General features: G+C 48.3%; 1 protein-coding gene across 1 annotated transcript; it reads right to left on the bottom strand.

Annotated features, from left to right (window-relative positions):
- Nucleotides 1–11351: 11351 nt before the first annotated feature.
- On the bottom strand, nt 11352–22007 carry ATCAY (ATCAY kinesin light chain interacting caytaxin). The gene is made up of 13 exons (XM_009952702.2): nt 21931–22007; nt 17955–18019; nt 17370–17591; nt 16385–16570; nt 15602–15704; nt 14916–15047; nt 14421–14507; nt 13846–13944; nt 13534–13569; nt 12741–12776; nt 11951–11986; nt 11704–11822; nt 11352–11371 (listed from the first exon to the last, which is right to left on the bottom strand). The coding sequence occupies exons 1-13, from the start codon at nt 22005–22007 to the stop codon at nt 11352–11354; spliced, it is 1218 nt and encodes a 405-aa protein (XP_009951004.2).
- Nucleotides 22008–22222: the final 215 nt, after the last annotated feature.

Here is a 22222-nt window from a genome sequence, read left to right as displayed (position 1 = left end):
CTGGGAAAACTGTTCTGGAGGGAAGGAAAAGCGCTGGGGCCTGAATGAAAGGACAAGAGGGTGAATGTAAAAGGGACAGATTAAGAGGTAATCTGAAGGGAAGACTGTGAGGGAAGGGAAAGCTGGAGCCCAAAGGCAGCCAGCTCATTACTGAAGAAGTCCAATCAGAGATAGGGAAATTATTCTAAATTCTCAGTTCCCAAAGTGTCAGGTTCTGCAGTTGTTTCACTCCTCAGGCTATGCTTCCCAGGCTTTTCCTGACTGGAGCCCTTTGGAGCTGTTGGCCATGATGCTCCAGGAAAGGATCCTGCTTAGCTGTCAGTGGCCTACTGAGGAATTTATTTCATGGGATTAAAGGCTATAGAGGCACCAAGGAGTGAGATGTGCAAGAAATGCTTCTATTTTGTATCTGTGTGGTGCCAGGTAACAATTGCAGTAATTCCAGGGATAAAGTTTTCAAAAGATGCCAGACATTTCTGGTGTCGTTTGACAGCTGGCGTGTGTTTGTAGCTGTGTGACATTGTTAAATTAGTCCCGATCCGTTGCTATCCATTGTATAGTCAATAGCAATGAATTCGAAGCATATTTAAAAAGTAATAGAATCCCAGTTTTTAACTGGTTTATATTTTAAGAGAGATGATGTCTCATCTTGCTCCCCACTCAGCTGAATCTTTTGGCCAATGTAGGTCGTATTGATGGATGAGAGGAGAGGAAGTGAGCAAAACTTTGAAGGTAGTTTGGAAAACGAAGGAGGGAGAATGAATAAAGGCTTGAAATGAGTGTTCAGGCTTTTCACAGCAAACATGCAGTGCAGAAGCTGAGCTGTAAGGCATGTTGTTAATGTGTGGTGATTCATCCAGCGCTCCAAAATATTCTGACAGTTATCTGAGTATGTTTGACAGACTCTTCAAAATCAGTCTGAATAGGTAATATTCAGGCAACAGAGGGAATTTTTCCCTTTTTTGCTGTTAAAAGCTCAGCCTGGCCCACGCTGCTTCATTCTGAAGGTGGGGCTAAGCCAGCTCCCAGGTTTTGACGTTTCCCTGTGCTCTGTCCCTTGGTACTCTGGCATCTATGAAATTCCCTGGCCACAGTACTCCTGCTCCACCTGCCTGTTGGAGAAACTCTGTCTCAATAGGATTTCACAAGGGGAAACAGAGGAGCCCTTTGCTGATAAAAAGGAGCCTCGAGGGAGCGAAGAATTCGTCTGGGGTTGAGAAGAGGAGAAAGAAAGGCAACCACAGGGTTCCCTTTTTTCTCTTTAGCTTGTTTGTCCCTACCATGCCACCTCTGTGGGGTGAATTTCTGGGCAAATTGTCTCTTTTAAACATTTCTATCAATTCTAAATGCTACCAAAGATATTTCTGCTCTTTTCTGTATTCTTAGCATTCTTTCACAGCTTCTTTCTCACCCTTCCTCGCTGTTTCTGCCTGCACCATCCCACGACTGGTTCCTGTGAGGTGCTTCAGTGCAGTCCCCGTCAGAACATCATGGTGCCCTTTAATCCCCTGTGTCACTCGGACATATGGGACTAAGCGCAGTCTGGACTCCAGCCTTTCAGCCTCAGCCTTGAAAGCCACTTGCCATGGAGTTTACAATGGGTAACTTGTCCTCTGGGTTATTTTGGCTTCAGTTTGGGTTATTTTGAGTTCTGTTTTAAGGAAACAGAGAATGTCAGTTCTGATCCTCACATATATCTGTACTCTAGTGTACACTCTTTCATCTGATAACACTTAATAAAAATCAGTAGCTGCTTACCCAGATGCAATCCTGGGGTAACAGGCACTGACGTACACGCAGCAGGGTGTGCAGGGCTAGCACTCTGAGTGTATTTAGAAAGGAAATGCTGTAAATAGAAGAGAAGTTAATGAGTGCACATTTCTCTTCTGCTTTTTGTGGTTCTCTCCTGTTTGCTGCCGTTACTACCTGTGTCGCTGCTCTTCACTTACAGCCGCACTAAGTATGTCCAGAGCTGTGCTAAGAACAGAGCCCACGCTGCCGTTTTGTGCTCCCCTCGTCTGCCTCGGCTAGAGGGAGCTGAAAAAAGAGAAGAAACTGCTGCCTTCGCTGGGGGTGAACTGCCTGCCCTCCTGGTCGCTGTGTCGCGGGGGCACGGGATCCAAAGCCGATGGCAGAACAATTACCTCCCGTTTTCTGGGATCGATATCCTCTCAGGGCTGGTCCCTGCGTGTTTGATCCCGTTTCAGGGGCACGGAGGTGTGTGGGGCCGGGCTGCTTCTCCCACAGCTGCCAGGAGGAGCTCACAGACCAGTTCTGCCCCCAAAGGGAGAGCAGTTCCAGTGGGATGGGAAGGTCATTCCTTACCTCCAGCCCGAGGAGGGGGTTCGTTCTGCTCGGCCGTCTCAAGGTTCCGGGACTGCTGCCACCCAGGGCTGGGCTGAGTCGTTCCCCGGAGGTGCTTGTTTCTTCCTGTTGACCTTGGGCAAACTCCGACTGTATGGGTAGCTCGATGCTGGCTAAGATTTGGGGAGAGAGCCTGCGCAGGGAGATGCTCTTCCCTGAATAAATTAATTGCTGTGGAGGTATTTTATGTAAAAATTAAATTCTCTCAGTAGATTTACTGACTAACGTTTTGTAAGAGTATTTTTGTTGTCAAAGACAGACAGAAGAAGGATGCTACCTTCAATTTTAGTCAAAACTTGTCACAGCAACACCATACACAAACTGGTTCTTTTCCTTACCGAGGTTTTGTTTTGTTTTGGTTTGGTTTTTGGTTGTTTGTTTTGGTAATAGGTTAAAACCTGGCCTCACACACTGTGTTCATACTGAAATTTCCCCGGCTGAGTGGCTGCCTCGAGCTGATGGCTTTTGATGAGTTTTTGCTAAAATAAGTTGAGTGCTGGATATAACGAGTTTGGCAAAAACTCACTGTTTTGTTTTTGGATCGATACAATTCATTTATTTTTAGTTTTCTTTGGGAAAAAAGATTCCACAAAATAGGCATACACAACAAGCTGCATTAAAGGAACTTTGACGCTGCAAAATTAATGTAAGTATGAGTGTGGGGCCCTGCCTAAAAGAATATTTTTCATTTATCATGTAATTAATGACTGTGTTACAACACACAAACAGAGAGGCTTGGTGGCCTTTAAATTCTTAGCATAGATTTTAAGAAATGTTCCTTCAGATGGATTTTGGTGGATGTAATCTTTTCGAAGAGGCTATATTTGGAATTTATAACATTGTTCACAGTGGTAGAAGTAATATTAATCATTAACCTTGATTTATTTGCCTGCAGTATGATGTACTAACAACAACCAAAACACAAGAAATAAGGGAATAGAAATTTTGGGCATTTAAAGAATGAAAAAAACAAAGTTGAAATAGAGTAATATGACGTGAGAATACTGGCTGTCTTTGATGTGAGGAGTTATCCAGATCTGGGAGTCAGTAGGTTGTTTGGGGCAGGATGGGGGACGCTGAGAGAAGAATCAAGTTTATTTTGCTGCTGCACCGCTCGCTTCCAATAAAATGAGGAGTCAAGATCTTTTCATTCAAGCCCAGACAGGCTTTAGCTCAAGTGCTCCCACGATTACTTTCTCTCAAAGCTATGTTCTGAGCACCTGTTAGCAGTATTGTCCAATCCCTACCTGTAATTTCTCTTTTCTCTCCATTCCAGGTATGAAATCCTGTTACAGCTCACATTTGGGCTTTCTGGACTTTTATCTAGAGGCTGAGTTATCCGTTCTGGCTGTTCTCTGATGGGCTAAAAAAAATACAACCGATCTAAAATGAATTTTAACTGGAATGTATTGGCTTTCTCTCCTGCTTCAAATCTCTTCTCCAAACTCAGCTCTTCAGCTCGCATTCCCGTGTTAATCTCCAGTCTTATGTTACTCAGGGAAACCGACTGCTTTTGATCATATTAGATTGTTCAACAAAAGGTCAAGTACACAAAAAGTCTCAGCCATCCCGAGAAGTTAACCCAAGGTGACAAGTTGAACGATCAAAGTACTGAACTCCCCTGTGCTAAAAAAAAGGCAGGAATGTCCTATCGCTTTTTCTCTTTTTCACTGGCATTATCCCTTCGTTTTCCTCCCCTCAGTTGTGATTCATTTCACTGGCAGTTAATTCAGCTCCCTCTCTTATCAGTGGAGAGAGAGGCCTCACCCACAGGGTGATTCATCCCACCCTAAGACGGATGAAATCATCTCTTTTTTAGACAGAACGTAAAGCTAATTTAGGCTCCTTATCTAATTTTTAGGTGGATAAAATTAGGTGAGATGGATCTCACCCCCAGCCTTGAGGTTAGTTGCTTGGAGAAGATTCTAATGGTTTTAAGCTGGGAATCTTGGCTTCTGGCTGGCGCATCCTGACTAGCAATGCTGGCAAACGCCTCAATAGTCTGTGATGTCATTAGCATGTTCTTCACTACTCCTTCGTTCAGGAAGTTTTAAAGGGAAGAACAGTCACATAATGCACATGTGGGAGATTTCCAGAAGATGTTTCAGTACTGACAAGAAGTGGGAAAATACCGACTTTTCATACAAACTGCAAAAGCGAGGTCTAGGTGGAAAGTGAATTTCATGTTCTGGAGGAAAGACAAGCTTTTAAAAATATTTTTAAATCACACGTTATGATTAATGGGTTTTTTTCTGTCTTCAAATTAGAGCTGATGGTGGAGTAAATGTGTGCTTCATAGAGGCAGCGTGCAATTTAGGTGGGTTTCAGGCACCTAATTCAAAGAATATGAGTCATGAAAACCAACTGTGCAGCTGGTGGAGAGTTTACAGTGTCTAAACTTTAATGAGAAAAATTCCCAGAGCATTTACCTGATGTTCTGCTATTGAGCTTAACTGCAGGTGCCACCGTCTTGGTTAAAAAGAGTATAAATACACCCGGATCACACGTCCAGTCGAGAAAAGTGCCCAAAGTGTCCCAGCCCTTGCAGCCCTGAAAGGCCTCGTCGGTACCTTCAGGGCAGACCTGATTCCAGGATCCGCCGTGCGTCCGGCACAGGGCGCTGCAGCAGGGGCTCAGATGTGCCCTTGAGAAAAATGCAGCACAGGTACATCGAAGTGGTGACAGGAGCAGTGAACAGCTGATTTTTAGCTTTTCTCTCCTGTTCGGCCCAAACCCCTCAAACCAGCAATGTGATCTTAATGTATTTACAGAATTCTGGGGTTTTTTGGGTGCCTCTCAGTCTTTTAAATAACAGCCAGTTTGCCGCAGAGATCTTTTAAAATGTAACTTCTAGGGAATACTCTTAGCTTTGAAAGACTGCGAAATGGAAATAATAATACCCGACTGCAATCGACCAAATAGAAGAGCGTAATGTGGCTAATGGAAAACTACAGTGAAGGGTGATTAAAGGGTGTGTTTTCTTTTCGGGAAGGACATCTTGTCTTCTCATTGGGAAGCTGTGTTGCTTTGGTAGGGTAGCAGCTAATCCCATTTCTTGTGGCACGGCGTAGTCATAACACGATGAGCTTTTGAACTTTGTCTGCTGTGTCGGGTGCATTCTTTGTGCTTAGAGCTGGGTTTTGGCACACCTCAGCCAAGACTCCCTGTCTCCATTTTTGTCAGCATGGACCAGATTCCTTCATGACCCACCGCTGATGCCAGCGGCCTGCTGCTGCGAGGTCACTGGAAAGATTTTAGAAGCGTTTCATTCATAACCTGAAAACCCGTGCCCGCGTCGGAGGCGCTGCCAAAGCAGGTAACTCCAGGGTTTCACCGAGCGCTGCCTGGGGTTGGCAGCACACCACTGTGACCCCCCTGCAACGGGTCCCTCCTACGTTGTTGTTGGCCACACAAATTTAATATTTGAGATATAGCACTGCAATTCCTTCTACAAACTTTTGTATATACATTTAAAGAAAAATCAGAGAGGATGAGCAGAAAAAAGTGTCCATACTAATGTAATTGGGGTAGAAGGGGTTTTTTTGGTGAAAATAAAATCACAGCAAAAAATCTGCTTTCATACATATATACAGCCAAAGTGCAGCGCTATGAATATCTGCTACTTTAAACGAATTTGTATTTCCTCAGTGAGTTATTTCACAGCGTGAATACAGCAATGCTGGTTATAGTGTTGGACTCGTACTCATACTTCCAATTCATTAATAGAAATATGTCATTAATCGAAATATGTCATTAATCTGTCTAAAACCCGCTCAAATTAGACATCTCAGTCATTTTCCTTAAACACTTGTTTAGAAGGGTGGGGTTTTTCTTCCGTTTAAGTGGCTTTGAGTTGTTTTTTTGTGTGTGTGTGTTTGTTTTTACAATCTAATTCCCAATCATATTATCAATTTAAGTATAAAAAGATATGTAAAAATGTGAGATGAAAAAGCCTGAGACAAGTATGGTTCTGTACCGGTTGACAGAAACCCAAGGGAAGCAATTTTTCCTTGACTCTTTTCTAAAGCGTAACACTGAGGGAAACTTGGGAAGATTATACACCATATCGGTAGAATAGAAGTTGTTTTAGTAAAAATATTCCGAGAGGTTCATTTTGCAGTATCATAATTGCCGGGGAGGACTTTGACTTGCTTTAGTCAAGGGAATAGCATCCAAAGAAAAATCGTCATCGTATTTTCTGTGTGGAGCCAAAGTCTAAATAAAAGATACTGAGAAAAAGAGGGGTATGCGGTTTTGCTTAAGGTTCAGTCTCATTTTAATTGAATATCCACAGATTCTTATGGAATAATACAAAGCAAAAATAATAATACATACTTAGCAGCAATCTATGTCTTCTAGCATAAACCACCTAATTACAAACACTTTAGAAAAATGACAGGTCACACATTTTTACATGTAGGTTTGGGTTGGAAGGGCCCACTACGAAGGAAAAAAAAAAACTGAGATGATAGATTATGTCATATTGTCACGGTGGCTTTTTGAAATTCACTTTACCAGGAGCATGCTGTATTTTCGACGGCCAGTGAATATGGAACTACAAAAGAGAAAACGTGTGCTTTTGCGTCGATAGCGGGTTTGCCTGTGCAGTTCACCTGCTGTCAGGCCAATCCGAGCTTATTGCCGCCAGCATTTCATTAACTCTTTTGTTTTTCTCATCCCCAGGTATGTCCAATAGAAGATGTGTTGCTTTTAAAACCTACTCAGGTTTTCTCATACGTGTCTATGCACATCCGTAAGCAAATAATCTTTGGAAAAATAGATGGAAAAACTGCGATGAGGTATGCTCTAAATACCCACTCACGTTTACACGGTACTGTACAGAAGGAATTGTATCAGTCATCCGACTCGAATATACAGCAGCATCTCAGTTTTATTTCCTGTGTCTTCCTTGTGAATCAAAATGAAAACTACCGGACAGTCCCAAATCTGGGGGATCCCTACATGTGCCAAACCAGCAGTTTTAACTGTACCAATCTGATGGTCGGTGCACAACGTGGCGACAAGCGCCTGCGCTTCTGAAGGCTCGGTCAGGTCCCGTGACTGCCTTGGAGAGATGGGAAGGTGTTTCCTAGTCTGTCATCGGCTGTACAGGAAGGGAGCTGATTCTTCAGTTTCTAGGCTGGTGCTGGGTGAATGTTGAAATGCAGCCACTAATGAGGCTGTAAGAATACCATGATTTTTGTGAAGACACTATCATGGGTGTAAAATAATTTTTTCTGCAGCTAAAATGTGGCTCTATGTGGATTCACCACTAGAAAATCTCGTGGAAGGTAGAATCCAAGACCAGGAAAACGTTGTTGATAATACCTGCTGTTTGATACAACCCAGTGCATTCAAAAGTCACAATATTTACCCTTTGGAGATGTTTTTATGAGGCAGGAACAAGGCCTGGTGTACATTTGGAACACTGACCAGTGTAGCGGTATTGCTAAAAGGATGTAGTTTATTTCGTTTTATTTTTTTAAACATCTGTATATATACTGGCAAAAGTTCTAGTGTAAATGCACTTTTACTAGCAACGTTTTGGTTTTGCTGGTATAGCGTGTTTCTCTTACAAACTGCACCTCTGGCGGACGTGCAGAGCTCAGCTGGCAAACCCTTTCGCACACAGGCTTTGAGAGCAGCTCTCTTCAAGGAACTGGCAAAGAAATGTGTAAAATGGCTTCAGTCGCCTCCGGTTTCTGTTTGCTCCGTGGGCAGCGCCCGACTTCGCTGCGCGGCAAGTCCCGTCCTTGCGTTCAAGCCGCCGGTTGACACCTCCCCACCGATGCCATCGCGTCGGCTGCCTGCAGCCTCCGAAACCGCGTCAGCTGCCCTTGAGAGCCGCTGTCCGCCTCTCGCCTCCGCTGCGAGGGGGAGCTGAGCTCGTTCTGACCTTCTGAAGGCGAGCGCAGCACACTCGGCATTGCTTTTGTTACAGCACGTGGACCTGATGCTGTTGGAAGCCTGGGCAGGTCTGTCGGCATCAAACTTGGGTGTGCGGCTCCACAGCTGGTAAAGGGACACGCCAGCTTGAGTGTTTCTGTGTTTCTGTTGAAGAATTTGTAGCTACTTTGGCTTCAAGTAGCATCTAAAATCACTGAAAGACATTAGTGGTAATTTTTTGTTGCTATAAAAATGCACTTTTTACATTTAGCTATAGATTATCCATTATGGGTTGCAGGTTCTTTTCTATGTTGAAAAGACCTATAGACATCCATCCATCCAGGAACATAACATTTATACACTCATAAAATTTTGTTAAAAATTAAAATATAGTGCATACTACTTAGAGTGCTCTATCAGAAAGTGCACTTTTTGAAAAATCATTTCAAAGAATTTACAAATTGACTTTTGTATTCAAATGATTTCCTTCGTATCTTGAAAAGAACTTGGTAATCTGTCCTTTTCACAACTCTTAACCTTGCCCTGAAGGAATTTTGGAAAAAAAAAGACGTTTTATCTTCAGGTCTGCTCATTCCGTAGTTTTTTCTGAAAATGTAGACAAAGTGCCTTTTCTTTGGAAACAAACAAAACAGGAAAACAACCAAACCGCACATTCCTCTAGGAAGGTTACTGCTGAGGATCCAGAAGCAGTTTGTTTCTTCAAGACTAAGCGAAGTCGAGGTTTCTTTTCTTCCGTGGCCACGTGTGCCATGACAGCAGTATTTTCCGTGATGTTGTGAACATTTTTCACTGAAGTATTTAGAAACTACAGACCATAAAAGGTTTCTAGACTTGTACTTTTAAAACATTATTAAACGTTCTACCAATTTTGTTCACTATAGAACTGTAAACTTCCCTTTCAGTGTCCAACTGCATTGCATTCTTTAGGGAAAGCATAGCAGATGATTTTTTTATCTAAATGCATGAAAACAGTCTCAAAAGCAACAAGGAAAAATCTAGGTTTCAGCGTTATCAACGGGAGACAGTGAATTCCCATACTCTTACGCTACAAGGAGATGTGCGGTTGCTCCTAGGCTGAGCCAAAATGAGTTTGATCAGAGAGGCCTTTCCTAACGGCGGCGGGTTGGGTTAGTCCGTCTGACAGAGGACTGCGTGCAGAGGGACGCCCCGCGCTGCAGAGCAGGTGACCCCCTGAATGTCTGAACGTTTCTGACGGCGGCTTCAGCCTGGAAGCAGATGTCAACCCTCTTGGGCCAGGGCGCCTTTTGCGGGGAGGTGCTACTTGGCATAAACCCCTGAACCCCAACATCCTCAAGCGCTGTTTTTCCCTTGTAGCACAGAATTCACCTTGTCAATAACTGGCTCATAATGAAATTTCTAGAAAGCCGTAGAGGTCGATGCTTGCTTGGTGCTTAGTATTCACGTGCCGGTGAGACAGAACATGGGGTTTTTACCATCTTCAGCTTCTCGGGTTAGTGCTGCGGACGCAGTGCTCTGTTTTTCATGCAAAGGTCTGTTTGGTAAATACATCTGTGACAAAGTGCAGGAGGAAAACAAATATCAAATGGGAAGTGACATTAGAAAACCTATTCGCTGCTCCTTTGTAGCAGTCAGGAAAATAAAGATCTCCTCTGTAGCAGTTTTATTCGCTGAAAGGAAAAAAAGAGAAGCTTGATGTACACAGAGGAAACATCCCTATCTTGAGGAAAAACTTACTTTGCCAGAACTGCAAAGTGAAGTGGTAATTTCAAATAGCCGGGGGTTGAGATCCTCCTTAGGCGGTGGTGAGCTGTGCAGGTCATTCTTCGTCTGCGGGCGTCTGCAAGGGGTTTTACCTGATGCATTTGAGACAGTTTGTGTAAGCTGGCTCTGATGAAATCAGAAGCTTCCACATGATTTTGGCCAGATCATTGTTTTTTAAATTTTCTTCCCTCTGTTGCTCACAGAATCCTCATGAGTCCAAAACACAAATTCTGAAACTCTCAGTACCACGTCTGCGTCTCTCGGCTAACAGAGAAGCTGAACCCGGGTGCAGGGTCCTACCTCCACGGCCACAGCGTTCTCCACCAGGGCTTTTCCCAGGCAGGCGTGTTTGCAGATGACACCCTCGTTACCCAGGGACGGCAAGTGGGACATTTCAAACGTTTAGCAGCTTGTCTCCACCACAGGAGGTATTAATAGTGAATGATTGTCCAGTGTCATGACATCAATACAAAGACAAGGCGTGAAAAACTTTCCTGTCCATAAGGCTCCTTCTTAAAACCCGACCTTTTTGGTGTGTGTGTGTGCGTTGATGTGAGAAGATGCTCATAAGGAGGTTCTGTGGAGGCTGCCGTGCCACAGGGGACTCTCAAACTTATCAGAGAGCCTTACAAACCGAGACGGAACAAATGAGGAAAAAACCATGGCATTTACTCATGGGAATGGATCGGTGTGAGTAAGAGGGACTGGCAATGAATTAACTGAGGCAGTCGAGGCTGGAAGAGGTGCCTAGACTGGTGGGCACTTGGTATTTTCAGGAAGAAACATTTACTGGCTCTAGAAAGGCTGAAAATGGACTCTTTTCATTGCCTGTATTAGTGATTCCCTGGAGCAACGGCCGTTGTGATGTCTGTATGGAGGAAACTGGATGTGCAGTTTAAAGCAAAATGGATCAGTGCTGGCCAGCAGCAAGTTAGGGGAAGGGTTTATAATTTAAACAAAAAGATCTCTTTCTGGGCTGGTGACTAATGGACTACAGGGTGCTCTTAACTTACTAAGAGGAAACACGCTATCTATTCGCACTAAAAAGCTCTCCACAGACCATTATCGAAACACACTGGAACCTGTCCTGAAAAGTGCTATTCTTGGCTTGGTTTGTTTTGTGGGTTTTTTGTTGTTGGTTGGGGTTTTTTTTCGGGTTGTTTTTGTTTTTTAAAGTAAAATGTTTTCAAAAAGTTTAAAGGACTTTGCGTCTTGGGGAGGCAGACTCCGTGATCTTACAGAACTCGGAATAAGATGGCGACAAGGTCTTATACCAAAAGGTCATTTACGTGGGTGAGTGCCAGGCTGCGTCGTTCTTCTGCTCCATTCATTCCACTCTACTCCGATTCATGACATACTGGGAACGAACAGAAAGAGTTATTTTTAGAAAGCAAATTGTGGTAAAAACTTTATTATCCCACTATGTCTAAAAATGAGCATGCTTGGGTGTAAATCTCTACAAAAGTGTATCAGGGCCAAAGATAACGTCATTCATGGCTTTAAGGGGCTTTCTTCTTCCCTAAGGACCTTTCCTGAGTGAGTAAGACCATGGAAAAGTTACTGTAGGGCAAACGCAGACGGTGAATGCCCGTGTGCACCCGTCTTCCGTGGGGAAATGCCAGGAGATGTGCCGAGGGGCAGCTTTTCTCAAGAGCCCCCACAGCAGCTGCAGTTGGGACCAGCCCGCGCTTTGGGACGAGCTGCAGCGGTTGCGGTTGCGACTGCGGCCGCAGCGCGTCGGGGTGGAGGTGCCGGCAGCTTCCCGGTTTGGTACCCCCTGCTGCAAAGTGGCTGATGCCTCTTTTGTGCTGGGGGAGTGGAACCGGGCTGAAGAGGTCTGGGGTCTAACCCAGCCTGGCCTTTCCTGTTAGGGGGTTGCAAACGCGAGAAAATCAAAATTTGTGAGAGACGCAAAAGGGTGAAGTACGAATCAAACCTGGTTTCTTGATCCTCTGCTGGGGGCACAGGCCTGCTTGGAAGAGAAGCAGCAAAGAAATAAATGAATCTCCACCACAAACTAACCACCCTCTCTTTTGGCCCTGAGGTCCTCCTGTTTGCTTCTCGGAACAATTCAGACTCGTCCGATGGACCTTGGCAATTTTGATCAAACCTCCTTTTTCTCTGGGAAGAGAATAGCAGAGAATATGCACTGTTCCCCCTCTGGAGCTAGTTAGACAGAATAACAACCTATGAGGTTATATCACTCCGGAGCAGAGCCAAAACCAGGCCAAATTATCCTGGCACAGGATTTTGACACTGTCTTCCAAACCTCACTAGAATTTTCCTTCCCGTCTAAAGTTACAGCCTGATGTCTTGCCTTATGCACACCCAAGATGTGCCCGACAGCAGCTCTTGGCCCTCTGCATTGCACCAGCACGCAAATGCCACAACTGAATGTCAGGGGAACGTTCCCCGGTGCCTCTGGCTCCGGTCCATGACCAAAGGGGCTCGCTAGCTTTACAGAGGTAAAAACCAGCGTCAGGAATCCATTCGCGTAGGTGAAGGTCAGTAACGTCACAAAAGCGACAGCGCAGGGAGCTGTTAGGGAGAGGAGAGGCTTGGGCAGTTCCCAGACACTTCAGGAGTGTCCTGTGAGGTCCAAACACCTCCTGCACGAGCAGAGCCTGGCTCCTCAGGGGGTGCTGCCAAGAAATGGGGCCCTTCTCCTCACCAAGGACTGTTTAAACTATTCTGTAAGTGAGGGGTAAACAAAAAAGAGTCGTTACCTTTCCTTCTCAGCCATGTCTTGTTTCTCCTCCGCCCTGTAAACACAAATCACGTTTGAAATCTGGCATCTAGAGGCGAGCAGTGTGGAAGAGTTGAGTATCGGAGGCCTTTCTAGGGAGATCGCTTGGCTCACAGACAGAGGTTACAGAGGTGACTATTGGCTTCTCGTCCCTGTCACGTACAGCCCTGACAACCCCAGCGCCCTCGGCTCTGTTGGCCCCAGAGCTGACTAATTTGGGCTGGCCGACTCGCTTTTCAGCAGCTGATGAACTGGATCCCCCCAAACCGGCACCTCCAGCTGCTTATGGCCAGCACTGCTAACCTAGATCACTGGTGATGGAAGTGATCGAAAACAAAACAAAACGAACTGTAAACTAATGGCCTCTTTATGCCACCATAGGGGAATGAAGTGGCTTTTAAAATAAGCACTAGGTCTCACTTTAGGGGCAGTTTGCATGGGGCTGTGGGGAAAAGGTGCCATTTTCCTACACAGAGTGATTTCTGATGACCTTTGCTAGCACAGACAGTGCGTGTTCAGGATGTGGGCACTCCTGGGGTTGAGAGGAGCAGCTCTATGGATAAATAACCTTTTAATCAAGCTTCTCCTCCCTCCTGCAGCTTTTGCTTATTTTGAGAAAATCAGTAGGAAATAAGTGTAGGCTGTGTGGGATATCAGGGTAGGAGGGAAACAGCATTGACTGTTCATAACACAAATAATGACGAGAGAAAGAGAAAACATCACAAGAAAATAAACCCACCCTCCTTCCCCCCCTGCCCTGAAATTAATTTTACCTTTCTTTTCTGGCCTTGATCCTCTCTTCTTCATATCTGCAACGAGCAGGAAACGTTCTTTAAATGTTACCCAGTCAGGACAGTTTGCTTTTAGTAAAATGCGGTGTTTGCTCTGCGGGTGACAGAGACTGCAGACCAGAGCAGTGTGCAGGCTCTGCTGGGCACCAGGGTACGAGCGAGACAAGGTTTGCCCCGGGCTCTGCCTCTCCAGCACATGGATTTTGACACAACACCCTATCCCACTACAGGGTATTTTTTTTTCCCTGTGCCTCCTCAGAGCCACCCGTGCCCCAGGGTCCCTCTGACACTCACTGTAAGACGCAGTCTGGGATCTGTACGTGCTCCATGGGGATAAGTTGCTCCAGTTCCTCCAGGCTGTGAACATACTGGATCTTATTGATAAACTTCACGCTGGCAGAGAGAAAGGAAGAACGTGGGCTTGAGGTCTCGTTTTGATGGCCTCTCCATAGGAAGTCAGAATTTTCCTGATGGAAACGGGGAGTTCTGCATCTCTGGGTCCTCTGATGCCTGAGTGTACCCATCTCCTCCCAGTGCTAATGCAGGTTGTGGTGAGATGCCACATGACTGTACCTCACTTTGCTTTGACCCCCGCCTCTCAATGTCTGTAGGAGGGAAAAAGGACCACCATTCCTGCACTTCCCAGTAAATCTTTGTGTGTTACCCACTGGGACAAACTTTGATCTGGATCCAGACCACCACAGTCTCTCCTAAAATCACCGCTAGAGTTGTCCTTGGGAGTACCAGAGAGATGTAGGACAGACAGTCTCACCTTGGTCACTGCTAGTTAAAGGTCAGCTTAACATCCGATACCTGAGATTGAATTTCCTCTATAAAACCAGCTGAGTTTGGGAACTTGTTATATTTACCTGATGAAGGGTCTGGATATAGCCAGCACTGTCCGGATGAACCATGAGGGATGCACGATTATCAATGCTTTGAGGTTTTTACGCAGCCTGTGGAAAAGCCATGGGACAGAAAGTCAGGTTCAAGGTACCTTTTCTCCAACTCACCTGTAACATGTCAGGGCACTGACAAGCGTTACTGGCCTCATGTGGGTGTTTCCAGACAAAAGCCCTGCCCGTGGCCTTGGGAATCCTGTTTGAGCTCAGACCCAGCAGGCTGTGGGAGCGCTGCTTTTCTTGGGTGCTGTATTAGCCTGAGCTCTGTGAATGTGAGGGAAGGAGGGACAAGAGGTGATGAAGAGAGCCTGGAGTAAGTCAGAAAGCTGTGCCAGAGGAAGGAATTACAGAATCTGGGGGGTGAGGAAGGAGGGGTGGCTGGGAAGGCTGTGAGGAAGTAGTGGAAGAGACGTGGGAAGAGGCCTGGGAAGAATGAAGAGGCAACACCAGCAGGATTCTCACCTTCTGTCTATCATCTGGTAGCATTTCTTCAGCCAGCCGAGGCCTGGCATCCTCCTCCGGGGCGTTGCTCCATTCAGGTACACGATCATGTAGTCCTCGGCTACCAGCAGCTCCAGACTGCTGATCACGTATCTGTTGGGCAGTGATCGAAAGCAACAGGGACATGAGACTCAAAAAAGGTCCCTTGAGGTTCCTTCAAGTGCCTGTGTGTCATCCCAAAAGGACCCCAGGCCCCTTCTTTGTAGACCTTGGAACAGGTTTTCAGATTCTCCTGGCACCTCTGCAGGGTGCCTAGGGGTATTTCCAAGGGATTGCTGGTGCTTGTTAGCGTAGTGCACATAGTGGTGGATGTCCCTGCCCCATCCTTCTGCCTAGCAGTAGCATCCACCAGCTGTTCAGTGTTGTGTCCATATGCTCTAGCCTGGTGGTGAGTCCATCACTGGCATAATTAACACTGAATGTTTGAACGCTTTGACGGGCTGGGCTGGGATGCAAATGCTGTGGACAGTGTCTGACCCAGTGATGCTCGCTCCAGTCTGCAGCTGCACCCTGGGTATATTTGGCCTGGATTCAAACTATTTCCAGCTGAGGTTCCTGATGCAGTGAACACGTGGAAATTGTTTCCCCAAAGCCTGAGTTCCCTTCTTTGCCCTCCTCTCCCTCACAGACCCTGACCAGCCACTTACAGGAAGAGATTCTCCATGATGTAGTGGTAATCAGCCAGGTTACTGTCCGGGAGATAGCAGGCAGCAAAGACAATGATGGCATTGAGGCCTTCTCCATAGTATCCTGGGAAAGAAAGACACAGGCAGCGTCAGCGACTCTTTCCAAGGGGAGATGCAAGAGTTGAAGGGAAAATAGCAGCGAAGATGTACTGCCAAATTTGAGCCGGTGCTGGTTTTTGTGCCTCTGTTCAGCTCTAGGTAAGTGTTTGTCTCTCTTACGGACCTCTGTCATGACGAGGTTTGCCTCTGATCCTGGTTTTGGCTATAACACACAGGGAGGGTTCAAGGAAGGAATTTGTGTGTGTCAAAGCACAGAGCTGAGAGCTTTGCCCTGGGTCGCTGCTCGGCTTTGCTCAGATTTAGAAATGGCCACTGACTGTGGCCACGTTGGCCTTCAGCTGAGCCTCCAGCGCCGGTCAGGCGCTGAGCTACGGAGGGGTTAAGCACCTGCAGCCCCTGCATCGCTGGCGATGCTGCCTGCACCCAGGGCTGAAGGTCGGGGTCTATTCAGTGTTGCTCAGAGCCAGCTTTATCATCGCTTTGGTTTACTGAAAGCCTGCTACAGTGGCTTCATGGTTTTTAGCACGAGCTGGGCACTTTTGTGCTTGTCTGCCACATAGTGGTAAAAAATGAATAATAATTTTCCCTAAAGACAGGACAATCAGGTATGGCATCCCCTCCAGCTTGACAAAGACGGACTGAAAGAAATCCACCGAGCCAGGATTAGGCCCCCCTCGCCCTCACCTCCGTGTGTCACCACCCTCATGTAGGGTTTGATCATCTGGAGGTCGATGCGGTGCTCCTGCTCTCCGATGATGACAGTCCTCCAGAGCCGCCCGTTAGCAGCACTCCCATCTTCTGTCCCACCGTCCCCAAACAGGTCTGCACTGTCCCCAGGCATGTTCTTGGCTGTGGCTACAGGAGTGTCATCTGGAAAAGGGACAAACGTTTCTGCCTTTAGTATAATGTTCGAAGAGGCTCTGCAAGAGCTTTGGTGTGCAGTGAGAGACAATAACAACCGCAGGCTGAGGATGACCCGTTTCGTCTGCAACTTTGGTCTGTGCAAGTCTGTGGTTCTTAATAATCGTGCTCTCCTGCCAAATCGTAACAGAAATAAGCTGGACATCTCGTGCTGCTTGGAGTGCCTGCAGTCACAGGGCGGGCACTGGGCTTTTTGCTGGATCTTCCTTCAGATCCATCTATACCGGCTGAAAAGGGCACAGCCAGAGGGGTTGTCTCCTGACCTGCTAGCAGAGCTGCTCGCCTGCGTCCTCCTTAGCCCGATTCACCCCAAACCAGCCAGGTTTGCTAAGATCACGTTATCCAAGGTGTTTGAACGCTCACGTGACAGCTCTACTGGCAGAGCCACGCAGACGGCACCTTCCAGCCTGGGGTGGTGGCCCAGCCGCAGCTGGAAGGGAATGGGTGGCCACAGCCTTATGCCTTACCCTGAATTACGGCTAGACAGGAGCCTGCAAGTCCCTGAACTACTGCCCACGCTGTCCCCGGATGGAAGTGCGGAGGCAGCAGCACTGAGACTCCTGGGCTATGGCTGGGGTCCCGGTGGGGCAGATGCTGTGTGGAAGACGGGGCTTGGTTGTGTGTGCTGTGCTTCGCTGCTGGGGAAGTCGGTCCTCAGCTGCTGAGGGTGAGCGGTGTCAAAAGTGGATAAAATGAGACTAAAAAAGCCCCAGCCCCTGTAGACATTTACCCCAAATTGTCCTTTTACCTTCCCATTCCAGTTCGTTCCCGTTCCCGAGGAATTCAAGGGAATCTGTCTCATCAGGAGTTTCAATATCATCCACATTAATGTCCAGGTCATCTGGTGTGTCTAAGAAGTCGTCAGAGAGAATGGAGCCTTCACTCTGGTCCAGGGAAATGTTGATTTCAGGTGCAACAAGTGTCTTCCGCTTACGATGTGCCCCGTTAAAGTTCAAAGTATTTGGGGGAGCTGGAGTTAAAAGGAAAATAACTGACAGGTTGTCCTCGTCCTGTGTCCTTAGTGCAAGACACGGTGCTTTCATTACGCGTATTTCAGGCTACGGTCTTGGAAGCTAAGGGTGGTGGATCGTAGCTGGGAGGTACTGGACGCCTGCAGGTATGGCTGGATAGAAATGCCCACGCTTCTGAGATACCTATTTCCTCCCCCAGGTTCTTGGGAAAGCTTAGCAAACTCGAATCTCTGCTGGTTTCCTCTCCTGCATGGGGATTTTTGTGGGTACTCCAAGGGAACTGGCTTTCACCCTAACTGCAAGCTGCTGTTCCCATAGGTTTGCTTTCCTTTGAACTCCTGATAAGGCAGGCTGGTACTTACAGGATGTGTTCTCGTCTTCTGTAGGGCTGCCCAGGGACTCCATCCCTGTCTCTTCTGGGAGAGGTCTGCAGGCAAGCCAGGATGTGAACGTGAAAAGAGAGGAGACAACAGGGGATGTTTAGGAGGATGTCACTCCATGGCAGACAGTGGAGAGAACTGGGGACATCAGGGAAAAACCTGCAACCCCGTCTGTGCTCTGCCCTTTCCCTTTTGCCTGTGAGCTCACCCTGAGGGATGCCCTCGGGCGGTTTGCCCAAGAGCAACCCAGCAGCTGGGCTTTTTTACTGGAATACTGTGCAGTCCCTAGTAACCTCCAAACTATCCCTGTGTTTACCCCCCACATAAACCTGCCATGCCCTTCAGCAAAGAGGCTGGAAAATCCAGCTAGGGACATAGGAACATCCTCCCTCTCTCCATGTTATCCCCATTTTTATCCCCACCAGAAGTTTGAGAGGCAATGCTGGAGGCTGGAGGCATCAATGGATTTAAAAATTGCCTTTCCTGTACAGATGCTAATGCCAAACCTCATTACTTGGCTGTCACCCTTTGGAAGTTGCTGGAGTTGCTCCTGACCCTTGTTGGAGTACGTGAAGTCAGAATCCGGTGCCCAGTACTGAGGTGAGGAACCCTGGCTGGTGGCTGAGCAGCACACTGCCCACCCTGAGCTGGACGTTTTTTTGCACACTTTCCCCCTTAATTTGAGCTGGGACTTGTGCCTGTCTCCTGGCATTAGCTGGGTTTGAAACTTCTCGTGCAGCCTGACCAAACCCCACCACCCCCATGACAAGACCATTTTGTCAAAGGTCTTTAAAAGGACCTTTTGAGCCATCCTTGCTTCACCTGCCTCTTGCTGGAAGCTCCCTCTCAGCAGGGGGAAGAGCCCTTGCCTCGAGGTGTAAAATCCTGGGTCCTGGGACCTCCCTGGGGTTGAACATGGAGAAAACCCCACCAGTTTTAAGCCAGTGCTGTACGAATGGGGATGGGACCGTGCACGGGGCTGGTGTCGAGCAGCTGCTGGTGGTACGGTCCAGGGATGGCAGGGAGAGAGATGATGGGGACGGGGACTGATACCTCCGAGTCCGCAGGAGGATACAGCCTAGCTCTGCCCTACAAAGGCTCCTCTTCTGCCATGACACCAGAGCCACCAGCTAAATTAAACCTTATAAATATTTAGATTAAGGGATAATCCTCTCCTAGCTGGTTGTTGTATATTTATGAGAGCTGGAGACCTGATCAAAGGCGCTTCCTCCTTGCTCGCTCATGCAGCACCCGGACCTTGTGGGCTGCCACAATATTCCTGAGCAGTCAGAAAGACCCCTCTGCCCCCCTCCAGCCTCTCCTCCTCCTCCTCCCTTTTGCTTTTGTCTTGAACAGGGCCTGCCTGATTGTTTATCTGACCGTGAGCTGGCGCCTGGCACAACTTGGTGATACAGCAGCAAAAGGAAGGGGGGGGGGAAGGCCCAGCTGCACCCGAGTACGTGCTGCAGTCAGGCACTCCGCTCTCTGGTGCTGGGATTTGTTTCAGAAAATGAATTCAAAAGCCAGAGGTGAATAAAAGGGCTTTCTTACCTTCCCAAAGGGTGCTCGAATCGCTGCCTCCCAGTCTCTCCTGTAAATCTTCCTTCCCCAACGCAGCGAGACCCAGATGCCAAATTTTCTGAACCCAGCAGGTTTTCTAAGGGTTGGGTGCCACCATTTTGCTTTCTGCTGACAGCCTGCTGCCCGGTTTCCCTCTACAAGCACCTTCTCTCGGTCCCCAACCAGCCCGAGCCTTCCCCGACTCGTGATGCGATGGATGCGTGCGGGAGTGAGCATGCTCCTGCATCCGCCCCGCCGCACGCTAGAGCATCATCGCGGGGCAGCGCTTGCACAAACGGCGGAGACAGACTGTCGAGAGGAGGCTAAACCTGCAGGGAGCGGCAGGAGGAGGTTGGGGGGGACCCTTTCCTCTCCGCTTGCTCGGTGCCTCGGCGTTGCACCTTTGCAACCTGCCAGGCAGGAGCTCGTTCTGCAGATCAGCGTTTTGGGAAGGGATGGGAATGGCGCTGTCCTTAATAAGCAGCTGAATTCAGTTCCCCCAGCCCGGATTTTTGTCTAGGATATGAGTTTTTTGTGGCAAGATTGGTTAATCACAGCTAAGCAAAAATAGCTATGCAGCAAATCTCCTGCTAGAGAGCTACTGTCCCACATGCAGCAGCTTCTGCCCTATTATTTTAATGCTTCTAGGGGGAAGCGTCTTGAAAATGATTATTAATTTATTTTTAATGCCAGTCAAACACAGCTAGCGTTCACTCATTTGCCTAGTGGCTTTTTGGGCTCTATTTCACTTGCATCATTCCTGATTTAATCCCTCTGCAGCAGTCTATCAGCAGGCTGGGGAGCTTGTTTGTAGGGCTCTTGGCCTTGTCCCTGCCACTGGCTTGCCACCCAGCCACGGTCATATCCCTTTGCCTCTCCCTGTGCTTCGTTTGCTGGAGAGGAGCGATGATGCCCGTGTTGGGTGGTGCCATGGGCTCTGCAGAAGAAACACTCTCGAAGGCTCGGCCGTGGCTGGGCTAAGTTTGCTGCTTGCCTGGCAAGTGGGAAACGGAGCCTGGCAGCTCCTGCTCCAAGGTGACGGTGTGGGTTAGTGCATAGGTGTCCAGGTGCTAGTCCAGATTTGTCCCCAGATTTTCTAGGGAGCCTTGGGTCAATGCCTTCCTGTCCCCAGATATTTTTCTAGGGAGCTTTGGGTCAATGCCTTCCTTTCCGTGCCTCGCCTTCCCTTCCGTACCTTTGCCTTCATTTCTGCTCAATTAAAAGCCTGTCAGCAGAGCGCTCTGGGGGAGCCGTAAGGTTGGCAGATGTCCATCAGCCCAAAGCTCTCCCCAGCTCTGCTCTCAGAGGAAAAAAAAAAAAATCCATCCTAGAAACCCAAGGGCTTGGCTGAGCCCACCCCTGGGGCCAGCGGAAGGACAAGCCGTGTCCTGGGAGCCGGGTGCTGGGCTGGCAGACAGAGGTGCTTAGATTAGCCGTGCAGCTGGCTCCGGGGCAAACAGAGCGAAGCTCATCCGCCGCTGCCGAGGGAACAGGAGACCCTTTCTGGCACGGCAGGGGCCGTGCGTGCCCACCCGCGCCGCACACTGCGCCACTGTCTGCGAATACAGGGGCTCTGTGGGCTGCCCGGGGGAGTCCGGCTGCAGCTGGGACACAGCGAGGCAGCCCTGGAAAGCCCCTCGGCAGCGGCGACCCCAGCTGCAGCGAGGCTGGGGGTTGGCCGGGCTGCGTGTGCCCCAGCGAGCTGCTGCTGGGCCGTGGGCTTTAGTGCTGGATGTGGGGGGCAGCGCTGGGGCGGGGATGGGGGTGGGTGCACCCTTGGGGTGGCTGCAGGGGGTTCAGGGCACGCTGAGCTTCCAGGGATGTTTGGGGGGCAGTTAGTAAAGTGCCTCTGAGGGTGAAAGGTGCCGCTTTGGCACCTTCTGTCACCCACACACCATTTCTTACACGATTTGCAGCCATTCAGACTCTGCATGTCAGGGCCAGCCACCATCGCATCCCAAAGACTCCGCTTCCTGTGGCAAATGCCTGGCAAAGCAGCATTGCTCTGTTTGGGGAGACACTGCTTGATTCAGAGACTGGAAAGGAGTCCATCCTTCCACCCCTGGGTGCAACCTTCCATCCGTGGGTGCAACCTTCCATCCCTGGGTGCAACCTTCCACCCCTGGGTGCATCCTTCCATCCATGCTAATCTCCCTGTCCTCCGCACCCAGCTCCTTACCCTCTCCTTGGCCTGTTCACAGAAGGCTGCCAGAAGCCTCCCCAAATTTTTTAAGCATTCAGAACAGCCTTGCTCTATTCTCTGGCCAGAATTGCCACGTTGGAGTTAAGACTCCTGTTGCCTCTGGGGCTGCTGGGAGGGACCTGCATGCTCCATGCCCTGTTGGTTTCTTATAGGAAGAAATAAAATTCTCCCTGGCTTTTTTTGCAGGGAACAAACCTGGGGAAGTCCTCGTCTTGCCACTCTTCCTTCACATCCACATTTTCCATCCGCAAAGTGGCTTCTGTGGTTCCCATTGTGCTCGGAGCGGGGCTGGCTGCACAGCGATTCCCTCGAGGAAGGGCTCAGGCTGGAAGGTGGAAGGCAGAGGGGTTGGCATTGAGCGTCACGACCACCCGAGCCGTTCAGAGCAGGTATGCTGGTACCACGCTCCGCGGAGAAACGATGCTATAGCTGCTTGTTTTGCAAAAGCAACAAGGCAAGGACATGGGGTTTTGTGGCTACTTGACAT

Source organism: Leptosomus discolor, chromosome 24 (assembly GCF_034619465.1).
Source record: "Leptosomus discolor isolate bLepDis1 chromosome 24, bLepDis1.hap2, whole genome shotgun sequence".
NCBI classification, from domain to species: Eukaryota; Metazoa; Chordata; class Aves; order Leptosomiformes; family Leptosomidae; genus Leptosomus; species Leptosomus discolor.
Note: the sequence above shows the minus strand (reverse complement) of the source record. Positions and strands in the feature narration are given on the sequence as shown.